The 14,581-nt window shown below is 41.3% G+C and overlaps 1 protein-coding gene across 1 annotated transcript in view; it reads left to right on the forward strand.

The window, feature by feature from the left end:
* Positions 1 to 10,720, forward strand: part of IGBP1 (immunoglobulin binding protein 1) — a 33,969-nt gene extending 23,249 nt beyond the window's left edge. The window contains exon 6 of the mRNA XM_024756345.1: positions 10,253 to 10,720. Within this exon, the coding sequence (XP_024612113.1) occupies positions 10,253 to 10,392 (140 nt within the window). The 3' untranslated portion in view covers positions 10,393 to 10,720. The remainder of the gene's footprint in view (positions 1 to 10,252) is intronic.
* Positions 10,721 to 14,581: the final 3,861 nt, after the last annotated feature.

Here is a 14,581-nt window from a genome sequence, read left to right on the forward strand (position 1 = left end):
GAAAGGGAGCCTCTGTGAAGTTAGAAAAGCCACCCTGAACCATACTTCTTTCTAAAAGTTCAGGAAAGCTTAGTACACATAAGAATGAGCAACAGATTGTGATGATGGTTGCACAGTTCTGAATATACTAAAAACCACTGAATTGTACATTTTAAATGGGTAAATTTCATGGTATGTGAAAAATATCTCAATAAAGCTGTGAGAAAAATGAATGGAAAATTAATCAAGGTCAGATCCCACACAAAATGATTATAAGGAGAAAAAGGAGAGAATCAAAAGCATTTCATGTTGCTTATCTATTTTATGTATAGTAGTTTGTATCTGTTAATCCCATACTCCTAATTTGTCCCTCCCTCCCTCCCTCCCTCCCTCTCTGCTTTGGTAACCATAAATTTGTTTTTTATGTCTGTGAGTCAGTTTCTGTTTTGTATATAGATTCATTTGTATTATTTTTTAGACTCCACATGTAAGTGATATAAAGGATATAAACTGAAAAAATATATGTATATAACTGAATCACTTTGCTGTACACCTGAAACTAACACAGTATTGTAAACCAACTATACTTCAATTTAAAAAAAAGAGAGAGAAAGGGGGGAGAAAACATTCCAGAAAGACACACTCAAAAAACAACAAATTTAAAATATACTGTTTAAAAGTGAGTTGGAAGACATTAAGAAAATTAAATAAGACATGGAAGAACAATACAAAGCAGGATTAGAAAAACTCAGAAATGTAGTGACAACTTGGGGGAAGTAAGAAGAAAGAATCACTTTAGAAATGAAGGCTGAGGGACTTCCCTGGTGGTCAGTGGTTAAGAATCCGCCTTCCAGTGCAGGGGATGCGAGTTCGATCTCTGGTCGGGGGACTAAGATCCCACATGCCATGGGGCAACTAAGCCCATGCACTCTAGAGCCCATGAGCCACAACTAGACAGCCCACGTGCCGCAACAAAGAGCCTGCGTGCCACAACTAAGATCCAATGAAGCCAAGTAAATTAAAAAAGAAAAGAAAAAAGAAAGCAAGGCTGGGACTTCCCTGGCGGTCCAGTGGTTAAGACTCCATGCTTCCACTGCAGGGAGCGCAGGTTCGATCCCTGGTTGGGGAATTAAGATCCCACATGCCATGTGGTGTGGTCAAAAAATAAAAATAAAAAAAATAGAGATGAAGGCTAAGGCAGAATGCTCTTTGACATAAATCGTAGCAATATTTTTATGGATCTGTCTCAGACAAAGGAAACAAAAGCAAAAGTAAACAAATGGGACCTAATTAAACTTAAAATCTTTTGCACAGCAAAGGAAACCAACAGCAAAATGAAAAGACAACCTCCAGAATGGCAGAAAATATTTTGCAAATGATATGCCCAGAAAGGGGTTAATATCCAAAATATATAGATAGCTCATATAACTCAAATAAAGAAAACTTAAAAATGGGCAGACAACCTGAGTAGACATCTTTCCAAAGAGGATATACAGATGGCCAACAGGAACATGAAAAGAGGCTCAACATTGCTAATCATCAGAGAAATGCAAATCAAAGCCATAATGACATAACACCTCACACCTGTCAGAATGGCTATCATCAAGAAGTCTACAAATAACAAATGTTGGCGAGGATGTATAGAAATAGGAACCCTAGTACACTGTTGGTGGGAATATAAATTGGCGTAGCTACTATGGAAGGCAGTGTGGCAGTTTGTCAAAAAATTGAAATAGAACTACCATATGATCCAGCAGTTCTACCCCTGGGGGTTTTTTTGTGTGTTTTTTGGGGGTTTTTTTGCAGTACACGGGCCTCTCACTGCTGCAGCCCCTCCCACTGCGGAGCACAGGCTCTGGACGCGCAGGCCCAGCAGCCATGGCTCACGGGCCCAGCTGCTCTGCAGCATGTGGGATTCTCCCGGACCGGGGCACAAACCCGCATCCCCCGCATCAGCAGGTGGACTCCCAACCATTGTGCCACCAGGGAAGCCCCTACCCCTGGGTTTTTATCCAAAGAAAATGGAAACGCTAATTCAAAAAGATACATGCACCCCAGTGTTCATAGAATCATTGTTTACATTAGCCAGTATATGGAAGCAACCAAAGGTGTCCATCAGTAGATGAAAAGATATAGAAGATGTGGTGTGTATATATATATATATATATATAACATTGTAGTTTTGATTTGCATTTCTCTAATGATTAACGATGTTGAGCATTCTTTCATGTGTTTGTTGGCAAACTGTATATCTTCTTTGGAGAGCTGTCTATTTACATCTTCTGCCCATTTTTGGATTGGGTTGTTTGGTTTTTTTTGTTTGTTTTTAATGTGTATAATTGTGATAGAAATTTTTTAATTAATTAATTTATGGCTGTGTTGGGTCTTCGTTTCTGTGCAAGGGCTTTCTCTAGTTGCAGCGAGTGGGGGCCACTCTTCATCACGGTGTGCATGCCTCTCACAATTGTGGCCTCTCTTGTTGTGGAGCACAAGCTTCAGACGCGCAGGCTCAGTAGTTGCGGCTCACAGGCCTAGTTGCTCCGCAGCATGTGGGATCTTCCCAGACCGGGGTTTGAACCCGTGTCTCCTGCATTGGCAGGCACATTCTCTACCACTGCGCCACCAGGGAAGCCTGGGTTGTTTGGTTTTTTGATATTGATCTGCTTGTAAATTTTGGAGATTAATCCTTTGTCATTTGCTTCATTTGCAAATATTTTCTCCCATTCTGACGGTTGTCTTTTCGTCTTGTTTATTGTTTCCTTTGCTGTGCAAAAGATTTTAACTTTCATTAGGTCCCGTTTATTTTTATTTTTGTTTTTATTTCCATTTCTGTAGGAGGTGGGTTAAAAAGGATCTTGTTGTGCTGTATGTCATACAGTGTTCTTCCTATATTTTCCTCTAAGAGTTTTATATAGTGTTTGGCCTTACATTTAGGGCTTTTATCCATTTTGAGTTTATTTTTGTGTATGGTGTTAGAGAGTGTTCGAATTTCATTCTTTTACATGTAGCTGTCCAGTTTTTCCAGCACCACTTGTTGAAGAGGCTGTCTTTTCTCCATTGTATATTCTTGCCTCCTTTATCAAAAATAAGGTGACCTAAGTAGTTTGCAAGAGTTTGAGAAGGATAGGTGTTAGCTCTTCTGTAAATGTGTGATGGAATTCGCCTGTGAAGCCATGTGGTCCTGGGCTTTTGTTTGTTTGAATGTTTTTAATCACAGTCTCAATTTCAGTGCTTGTGATTGTTCTGTTTATATTTTCTGTTTCTTCCTGGTTCAGTCACAGAAGGTTGTACTTTTCTAACAATTTGTCCATTTCTTCCAGGTTATCCATTTTATTGGCATATAGTTGCTTGTAGTAATTTCTCATGATCCTTTGTATTCCTGCAGTGTCAGTTTTTTCTCCTTTTTCTTTCTAATTCTATTGATTTGAGTCTCCTTCCTTTTTTTCTTGATGAGTCTGGCTAATGGTTTATCAATTTTGTTTGTCTTCTCAAAGAATCAGCTTTTAGTTTTATTGCTCTTTCCTATTCTTTCCTTCATTTCTTTTTCATTTATTTCTCATCTGATCTTTATGATTTCTTTCCTTCTGCTAACTTTGGGGTTTTTTTGTTCTTCTTTCTCTAATTGCTTTAGGTGTAAGTTTAGGTTGTTTATTTGAGATGTTTCTTGTTTTTTAAGGTAGGACTGTACTGCTATAAACTTTGCTTTTGGAACTGCTTTTGCTGCATCCCATAGGGTATGGGTCGTAGTGTTTTCATTGTCATTTGTTTCTAGGTATTTTTTGATTTCCCCTTTAATTTCTTCCCTGATCTCTTGGTTATTAAGTAGTGTATTGTTTAGCCTCCACATGTTTGTATATTTTACAATTTTTTTCCTGTAATTCATATCTCGTTTCATAACGTTGTGGTCAGAAACCATACTTGATACGATTTCCATTTTCTTAAATGTACCAGGGTTTGATTTGTGACCCAAGATATGATCTATCCTGGAGAATGTTCCAATACACGTGAGAAGAAAGTGTATTCTGTTGTTTTTGGAAGGAATGTCCTATAAATATCAATTAAGTCCATCTTGTTTAATGTATCATTTAAAGCTTGTGTTTCCTTATTTATTTTCATTTTGGATGATCTGTCCATTGGTGAAAGTGGGGTGTTAAAGTCTCCTACTATGATTGTGTTACTGCCGATTTCCCCTTTTATGGCTGTTAGCATTTGCCTTATATATTGAGGTGCTCCTATGTTGGCTGCATAAATATTTACAGTTGTTATATCTTCTTCCTGGATTGATCCTTTGATCATTATGTAGTGTCCTTCTTTGTCTCTTGTAATAGTCTTTGTTTTAAAGTCTATTTTGTCTGATATAGAAAGAAAGGAAGAAAGAAAAAATAAAATAAAATAAAGTTATTAAAATAAAAAATAATTATTAAAAAAAATTTAAATTTTAAAAAGTAGTAAAAAAAAAAAAAAGAAAGAAGGAAGAGAGCAGCCAAACCAAAAAACAAGTCCACCAATGATAACAAGCACTAAAAGCTATACTAAAAAAACCCCAGAAAAACGGACAGACAGAACCCTAGGACAAATGGTAAAAGCAAAGCTATACAGACAAAATCACACACGGAAGCATACACATACGCACTCACAAAAAGAGAAAAAGGAAAATATGTATATATCATTGCTCCCAAAGTCCACCACCTCAATTTTGGGATGATTCGTTGTCGCTTCAGGTAGTCCACAGGTGCAACGTACATCAAGTTGATTGTGGAGATTTAATCCGCTGCTCCTGAGGCTGCTGGGAGAGATTTCCCTTTCTCTTCTTTGTTTGCTCAGCTCCTGGGGTTCAGCTTTGGATTTGACCCCGCCTCTGCGTGTAGGTCACCTGAGGGCGTCTGTTCCTGCCCAGACGGGACAGGGTTAAAGGAGCAGCTGATTTAGGGGCTCTGGCTCACTCAGGCCGGGAGGAGGGAAGGGTACGGATGCGGGGCGAGCCTGCATCGGCAGAGGCTGGCGTGACATTGCAACAGCCTGAGGCGTGCTGTGCGTTCTCCTGGGGAAGTTGTCCCTGGATCACGGGACCCTGGCAGTGGCGGGCTGCACAGGCTTCCGGTGGGGGGAGGTGTGGATAGTGACCTGTGCTCGCACACAGGCTTCTTGGTAGCTGCAGCAGCAGTCTTAGCGTCTCATGCCAGTCTCTGGAGTTCGCGCTGATAGCCCAGGCTCGCGCCCGTCTCTGGAGCTCCTTTAAGCAGCATTCTTAATCCCCTCTCCTCGCACACTGCGAAACAAAGAGGCAAGAAAAAGTCTCTTGCCTCTTCGACAGTTCGAGACTTTTTCCCGGACTCCCTCCGGCTAGGACTCCCTCTGGCTAGCTGTGGCCTACTAGCCCCTTCGGGCTGTGTTCACGCAGCCAACCCCAGTCCTCTCCCTGGGGTCTGACCGCCGAAACCCAGTATTTGTGATGTATTTGTGGGGAGGAAGGTGATCTCCACTTCTTACTCTTCAGCCGTTTTCCCAATATTTTATAATAACTCTAAATGGAATATAATATATAAAATATTAAATCAACATGTTGTACACCTGAAACTAATATTGTAAATCTATTAGACTTCAATTTGAATAAAAGAAAAGAAATGAAAGCTAAACTAGAAGAAAACAAGAATGAGTGAATATAACAGAAAATGCCTTTCTAAAGTAAAAAGGAAAATGTTTTAAATCAAAAAGAAACAAAGATGAACAGATTCCTAGAAAAAGTGACAAATATGAAAGATAGCAAAGAAGACCTGACATATGGATAATAAGATTATCTGAAGAAGAATACTGAAGCAAGGAAAAAGAAAAAAATGCTTAAAACTAATACTGGATGGACCTAGAGACTGTCATACAGAGTGAAGTAAGTCAGAAAGAGAAAAACAAATACCATATGCTAACACACATATGTGGAATCTAAAAAAACGGTACTGATGAACCTAGTGGCAGGGCAGGAATAAAGATGCAGATGTAGAGAATGGACTTGAGGACACGGGGAGGGGGAAGGGTAAGCTGGGACAAAGTGAGAGAGTGGCATGGACATATATACACTACCAAATGTAAAATGGATGGCTAGTGGGAAGCAGCCGCATAGCACAGGGAGATCAGCTCAGTGCTTTGTGACCACCTAGAGGGGTGGGATAGGGAGGGTGGGAGGGAGATGCAAGAGGGAGGGGATATGGGGATATATGTATACATATAGCTGATTCACTTTGTTGTACAGCAGAAACACACAACATTGTAAAGCAGTTATACTCCAATAAAGATATTTTTTTAAAAAAACTAATATTGAGGAAACTTTAGATTTGCTTTTAAAAAGCACACCGTGTACCTACGAATTTTGACCCAGAATGACCAGCAGCAAGACACATTCTAATAAAATTACTAGACTTTTTTTAAAAAAAGAAATGCCTTGGATACTTCAGCAAAAACAGCAGGTGGGTTGTAAAGGAAGGGAAATCAGATCATCTTCAAACTTTTTGACACCAACACTTTATGCCAGAAGAAAATGGAGTAACATTTAAGATACTCAAGGGGAAAAAATGTGAGCCAAGGACATTATATCTGGTAAAAGTGGCTTTTAGGTATAAAAGGTACAGGTATTTATCAACATGCAGGAACTCAGGAAATATTCGTCCCATGATCCCTTTCTGAGAAATTTGCTAGAGAATGAGCTTAAGACAACCAAAGTGATGAGAGAGACATTGATATTAGGACTATCAGTCAGCATTAAATATATAGTTACTTGTAGAACTAAGACTAAATGAGATTTGAAAGAGAGAAAGTATTAATGCTTATATGCCCAGTGCTCTGGTAATGTAGATATAGTGTAACTTTTAATGGAGAAATGGGGAAAGAATATGCAAAAAAAAAGAACTGTTCTCAGCAATTATATTGGTAACAGTATTAGTGTTATTCCAGGACTGTGTAACGTGAGATAATGTTAACTGAGTGATTATGAGATATTCAAATTCCATCATCCTCTGTCTTTGAGAGCTAAGACTTTTAATGTGGAAGAATACAGATGTAATTCAAAAGAATTTGAGTTAGAAACAAAACACCCCTTTAGTCCTGAATATGAACTCATGAGAAATTTTATTGAAAAGTACATGCACACACACACACTTTTGCTTCATCCACTGAAAAGGCTTAGAAACAATGACCAGCCCAGAAGCAATGAGCACACCTAGTAACCCAGGTTCTGTTCTTGAAATACCATTCCCATTAAAAGAAACCAGGATGTCTTAGAGAAATAGCTAATTCCAAGCTTGCAGCAGGAAATAAATAAGATGAGCTTGGAACATCTTGTCATAAAGGATAGGAAAGAAGCTTTCAAAGACTACTGTGGTCATATCAAAAGGACTCAGAAGCCACTTTGAAGACGTTTCCACTGGCCAGAGACAGTTTGGCTTGAAAAAGGATAATTGCCAGTAGCAACGAGCACGTCTAGTGCCCAAATCTTGGTTTCTAATACTATTCTCCAATTAAAGGGCTCCTTAGAGAAATGGATAATTCTAGGGCTGGACAGGGAATATATATACAAGATGAACCTGAAATATTTTGTAGTACTAGAAAATATAGAAGCACTCAAAAAACAACAACAGCAAACAAAGAACTATTGAGGTATGTTAATGTGACACAGGGCCTTCTGAAAGAACTGTTACTGGCCAAAACTGGAAGAATATGAGCAGGAAAATAACAGTATTGGATTATAACACAAGGAATAAAATCAGTCCGTGAGTATATAGTGATAGAAATAAATGATTACATAAATAGATGGGGGCGAAGAGACCAATCTCCCCTACAGAAAAATTCTAAATAATGTGTGTGTATACACCTGTCTCAAGGAGGTGCAGCACAACTCCTCACCCCTTAAGTGTAGGCTATGTTTAGTTACTTGCTTCCAAAGACTATAGTATAGAAGGAGGGGGGAGCAGTTGGGAACCCTACAAACACTACCTGAAGTGATCCCAGTTAACATCAGCAGTGATGTCATGTTGGTGGTGCGTAGCCTTGGTTTGATCTGATAAGGAGGAAACTTCACTGTTATTCTCTTCCAAAAGTCATAACCCTAGTCTAATTATGAGAAAAATACGAGGCAGCCCCAGGTTGAGGGACATTCTGCGAAATACCTGATGAGTACGCCTTAAAACTGTCCAGGTCATCAAAAACAAGGAAAGTGAGAAATTCTCACAGCCAAGAGGAGACGAAGGAGACAGAGGACTAATGTAATATGGAATATTTGATGGGATCCTGGAACCAAAGTAAACGGACATTACGTAAAACCCAAGGAAATCTGAACAAAGTATGAACCTTAGTTGTTAGTTATATATGTATCAGTATTGGTTCATTAGTTATGACACACAAACCATAGTAATGTAAGATGTTAACAATAAGGGAAATTGGGTACGGATGTATAAGAACTCTGTACTATCTTCTCAATTTTTCTGTAAATTAAAACTAAAGTTAGAAAGCTTATTTGGATATTTTTTAGAAATCATTGCAATTCATTGAAACCCATCAAATATGTTTAAATCCATGAGTTCATAACTATAGTTAAAACAAAAATTGTTCAATTTCAGAGGATGATAAGGAACCAATTTATTACCTTGAGAAATGGTAAATTAAAGCAGAAGAATCGAGCATTAATCTTGTTTTCTTTTCCTGGGTGACTAAATAGTAGTAGATGAGGGAAAGCCTCTCTTTATAAAAGCATTCTACTTAATAAAAAAGGAAATGTTAAAGAGTATCACCATTTTGAAATCCTGGGAAAATTAATGAATCTAGGCATTGAGCATCAACAGCTGCTAACATCACAACATATGAGACACAGATACTATGTGCCACCTGCTGGGGGAGGACAGCACCACCTGTATTCATGAGAAGGGATCAACCCTGAGTCATATCAAGCTCTGTGTCCACTTGCCAATCTGCAGAAATACAGAAGAACATGTTGGACTCCGTCATGACTCTGCAGTCGGCAAAATCCAGATTTGGGGAAACTACAGGTCAAATGCCCCAGCCCCTTCAATAGAGAACTTGTAAGGAAAGAAAGGGATGGAAGAAGAAACCTGTAGATTAAAAATATATCAAAATATTTGAAAATGGATAAGACTAACCTCAAAAGCATTATGCTAAAGTGAAAGAAGTCAGACACAAAAGACCACATGTTACTTGGTTGCATTTATGTGAAATGTTCAGAATAGGCAACTCTATAGAGATAGAAGGTAGATTGGTGCTTTCCAGGGAGGGAAGGAATGGGGATTAACTGCCAGTGAGCACAGGGTGTCATTTGGTAGATGCTAATGGAGAAGCTTTGGGGATGGGTACAGAAAATCCATATCTTGACCCAAGTGAAGGCTATAAAGGTATAGCCTCCTTATCAAATTTTAAGTTATATATATTTTTGTGTGATTTCCAGTATCTTTTATTTTACAGTAAAAGGGTTTAAAAAAAAAAGAAAAACAGAACACAAGACTCCTAAGCTGTAAGGAGAGGTCAGATTCCCCACATATTTCATTCTTTATCATGGTAATGAGAGTATTTCTCGTGGGCAGATTCAAGGTAGCTAGGAAACGTTCCTTTACCTCACAAAGGAAAGAAAAAAAAGAGACCTAGTATTTGGTACGCTGCATGACAAGTGCCATTTGGACCTCAGACCCTGTTCCAAACGTGCAAACTGACACACATTCTTTTCTGGTAGGTTCAGCTGCCCCGTGATTTCCAATTTTATACACACACAGAATTGTAGAACTGTAATAAAGGAAATGGATGAAGGAGGAGAAGTCACCTATAGTCCCACCTCCCTGGCAAATCACAAACCATAAAATCATAAATATTTTTTACTTTAGTGTTTTTGTCAGGCGAGATTGATAACCACTATACTATGGAAACACTTCAGTGTTTTTGGTTTGCTGGGGTTCTGTTGGTCAGTTGGTGTTTTTGTTTTCTGTTGTGAGGGGTTGGCCGTTTTAGCAAGAATTCTTTCCCAAAATAGAATTCATTTTGAGGGGCAACTTTTATGTTTTTGCCTTCTCGTGAAAACCACTCAGAGGATCCTGTCTTACTATTATTTAACATGTCACCTGTTAAGTAATAGTAAGTACTCTCCCCAGTTCTGCTGGCCCCAGGGTAGGCAGCTAGGTATATATTCCTTGTTCTCTTGTTATGTGGTCGTATTCAGAGTGGAGCTGGGGCCCGTGACAGTCGCTCTTTCCCTCACCCCTGCTTTCTCATTTTTCCACTTGGGCAGAGTTCAAAACAGCAGCTCAGCAACAAGATCAGGAACAGGAGGAAGAGGATGATGAACAGGCAGTCCACAGAGCTCGGGAGTGGGATGACTGGAAGGACACCCATCCTAGGGGCTATGGCAACCGACAGAACATGGGTTAGTCTCCCCACAACAAGACAGGACTACAGGGGCTTCTGTCTTCCCCACCAAGGAAAGCTGTGCAGTCTTCCCCTCCCTGGGCTCCTGCTTCAGCCGTGTACAACGAAGGCAGAGATGCTTAATTAATCATGCTTTGCGTTCATTAAAATGTCAAACAATTAAGTGTATTTGTACCCTACATGATGAGCCAGCAATCTTGTCTTGGAATTATAATCCTCATCATGGTATATTCCACTTTTCTTAAGTGGAAATAAAAGAGTACTGAGAAATGGTTCTGTATAATCAATGGCTGTATGAATTCTCTTTGAAAAATGAAAGTCCCCTCTATCATGTGAGCCTGTGCAGAAATATGAGTATCAGCTGCTTTCTCCCAGGGGGTGAGGGGAGGGGGTCAGCTGTGGGTCCCTGGGCTTATGGAGAGATCCTCGTCATCTCCCTTTGATGTGGGCAGTGAGTTACCCAGCATCAGAGCTGCCCAGACTGGCTGGAGCTTGCTTTCTCCTTTCTACCCCAGTGCTGTGAACTAACCCAACACTTGCTTTACAAGGGACAAGCACAAAAGCCAGGACTTGCCCTGCCACACGGCTCTATTTTCAGGAATTATAGCTGTAAATGAACAGAACAATCCTATCTACCCAATCTTCCTTGCTTCAGCCATGAGAAATGAGGAAACCGATAAGGCACTATGAGAGCCATCCTTGTGTGAGCATCTGAGGCCAGGGCCTTTACTCTGGAACTATCTAGAACCCTGAGGGTAAGAGCAGCTCAGGCCATAGCCTAGCTCCTAAGTGGGCTGCTGGAAGACCATTTTGGCCCTCTTTGCCCATGCTGTGCCATACCTGGCACAGTCCCAAGCGGTCAGTGTGCCATGGCAGTCATTTTGCTAGTTAATAAGGTACCTGCAGTCATGCCAATAACTGGGAGTGGAGGAGGGGAGACAGCACAGATGACAAGGAAGGGTAACTACTTTCTGCGGTAAAGAGAAGACACGTCCTCAGCTCCCAGGTTGATACCCTAGAAAAGCAGCCATGTGTTAAACGATCTAGAAAACATACTTTTGTTCTATGTGGCTTTGGTACACTTCATTTTCTTTTAAGATGACTCAGCCTTCCTATTCTAGCTTCTGCAGCCTAGCTTAGGACAGGGGTTTGGAAAGGAGACTCAGATCCCTCTCCTTTGTAGGGTGGTAAATGGAGGGCTGTCAGACGATGAGTAGGACATTATGTTTAGTGGAGATGACAGAAGACCACCAATAATATATTTATTGCTAAATATATACTGCTTAATAAAGGATTCATGGTACCCTCACAACATAAGCTCCTGAAACTGGTAGAGCACAGATTAACTTCCCCACAGATTTGGGAAGCAAACATTCATTTGTAGTTCTCTTCCAGTTATTGCCAGGCTGCCTCTAGCAGTGGCCTATTTCGTGCCCTTGAAACTCCACCCTGAGCTCATTCCCCAAATGGGCCAGGTTGGGGTTATCCCCTTGGTCTGAGTCTACCTAAAGATGGTCCTTCCAGAAGATCCAGCCTGATGAAGCCCCCTCACATTCTGATATCTAAGAGGCAAACTAGACAAAGTGGGTTTGAATCCTGGCTTTAAAAGTTGAAAGCTGTGTGACCTTGGGCAATATAACTTCTCTGAACTGCTCCTCTGTTTCCTCTATGTTTATAGATGAGCTGTTTCATAGGGTTGTTGTGAGAATTAAATGAATAATGGCAGCCATTATAATAGGCTGAAGAATAAGTGTTTTCGTCTGAGCTCAGTGACTGTGGTCTGTCCACTAGGAAGGGAAAGGAAATGGACAGGTAGGTGTTGGAAACTCTGTTCTGTGCCAGGCACCAGGCCCGGCACTTTCACATGCTATTAATACTCACAATGACCCTGCAAAATAGGTAGCATTATCCCCATTTTACAGATTGGAAAACAGGCCCGGAGAAGCTGAGTGATTTCTTCAAGTTCACATTAGTTAACAAGCTGTGCTCCTGTCATTTTCCATGTGCTTCCCAATTGCGTGTGCTTTTAGTTCTGCATCTTAAAGCAGCTTAAAAAGAGGGAGCAGCTTGAAAAATCCAAACCCAAACCACCACTTATACGTTATTGGAGCTCTAGAAATTTCTTTTTAGCTGACTCACCGAAGAAAAGGTTATGACAGCCCGCTTCCCCCCTGCCATTTCCCCCTCAGCTGGGGGATAAGACAGAGGCAGTGAGCAAACCCATCTCCCTCCATTTTCCTCCCTGGTTCAGTCTGCCTGCCTGGCGGCTAGAGAAAACAAAAAGAGAACTACCTTCTCTACTCCCACCAGAACAAGGCGTTTCAGGGTCCTAGAGTGAGCTGGGTTTGATGGACCCCGGGAAGCTAGGACTCAGAGCATTCCACAGATAACAGTACTGCTTCATCGTTTGCACTATGCTTATTTCACATATGCTGCATATTTCATTCTCACAACCCATCAGGCAGGAGATGATGCCTTCGTTTTACAGGGAAGGAAACTGGCTTGGGGAGACGCAGTGAGTGACTTACTTCAGCACACAGCTAATACATAGACCATGCAAACATATCAGTGTAGCCAAAATATTTGCCCTCTGTAGCTCTCACATGGAGGCCAATTAGTTATTTGGAAAAGGTGAACGCTGGGCACTACTTCTTTTAACGCCATCATGCGGTGATTTGTCCTTTCCACTCTTATTCTTTTCAACACCCCTGTAAGAAAGACGGGGCGGGGGACCGAATGAGCTGATTTCAAGCCCAAGAAGTTGGAGTTAAGGTTTCTGAATTGAGTCTCAATCCTCAGGGCTCTGCCCCTCCCTAGCCGGGTGAGCCAGGGCCACCCAGGTCACCGGGGTCACTGCTGTCATCTAAAACAACGTGCAAAGGATAAAACTTTTGAACCTAAATCCACCTCTCTTATGGCAACTGAATTCCAAAGTCCTCCTCTGCTTACTGTGGGCCTCCGGTTTGCTCATCAGCACAACAGATACACTGCCACCCGGCTCTTTCAGACACCCAACAACAAGACGGCACTGTGACCTTCCTTTGTCTCCTTGCAAAACAGCTCCCTCCAACACCTGCACATCATTTCCTCACAGATTGCTTTTCACCCATTCATCCAAGGTTTAACCTGGCTCAGTTCACTCATGCCCCATAGCAAGGAGGTATGGGTTCTAATACCAGCTCTGTCAGTTTTAGCCCCTCCCAGATGCTGACAACATCTGGCCTACTTACCTCACAGGCCAGAGTAAGGAGCAAATGAAATCAAATATGGAAAAGCACTTTGAACAATTAGAAAACATGGCACAAATGTAAGTTTGGCGGCCAGAGGAGGGGATGCATTGTTTTTTAAATTCAGTATTTCACAACTTACTTTAACCCCTGCCCCCCTGTTGCTTTCTCAGTCTTCTATATATATCACCACCAGCGAAAAGGTTTGTGAACATGCTTTTCTTTGTGTGCTGGAGATGACCAGCACAGGAGAGAATTGTTACGTGCAGTGGAAATTGAGAACCAGTTTTTACTTATCTGCCCACCAGGCCGCCTTTGACAAATGTATGTGAAAAGATGGTAAACAAAAGATTTCAGTTTCTTGTCCCAACTGGCAATAAATCCCTCCAAGAGAGTACAACTCAGCAATGACTTAGGCCATCCTATTCCCATGTGGTAGCACAAATAACAGGAATTCGTGTATTGAGCACCTACTGTATACTAGGAGTTGACTTTCTAATCCTCACAACGTCCCAAGGTAGATATTATTATTGCCTCAATTTGTAAATGAGGAACTTGAGGCTCAGAGAAGGGATTTCCCAAAGATCACTCAGCCCTAAGTGTCGAGCTGGGCCTGGATTCCAGGTGGGCCTGATTCCACAGGCCACGTCCTTCCAGTCTGCCACACTCCCCGGGAAGCACAAAGCACGGGGGACATAGGAAGGTGGGCGAGATACCCCGCTGGCACACTGCTCTGGGGATTACCCCTCCCCTTTCTCTGTCTAAATTTTGAGCAATGATTCTATCAGCTTTGCCGGCCAGGCCCTTTAAGGGCACATCTGAGACCTGCTCACTAGGGGAATACCCCGGACTCAGAACTCTCCCCTTCCTGGGGCCCTACATCCCTCAACTGTAGAACATTCCTGCTCCCAGTGCCAGGCCCACCTGTTTCCAGCCCTATCCGATCTTGGTACCAAGTGAATCTT

The sequence above is a fragment of the Neophocaena asiaeorientalis genome, unplaced genomic scaffold (assembly GCF_003031525.2).
Source record: "Neophocaena asiaeorientalis asiaeorientalis breed wild unplaced genomic scaffold, Neophocaena_asiaeorientalis_V1.1 scaffold801, whole genome shotgun sequence".
NCBI classification, from domain to species: domain Eukaryota; kingdom Metazoa; phylum Chordata; class Mammalia; order Artiodactyla; family Phocoenidae; genus Neophocaena; species Neophocaena asiaeorientalis.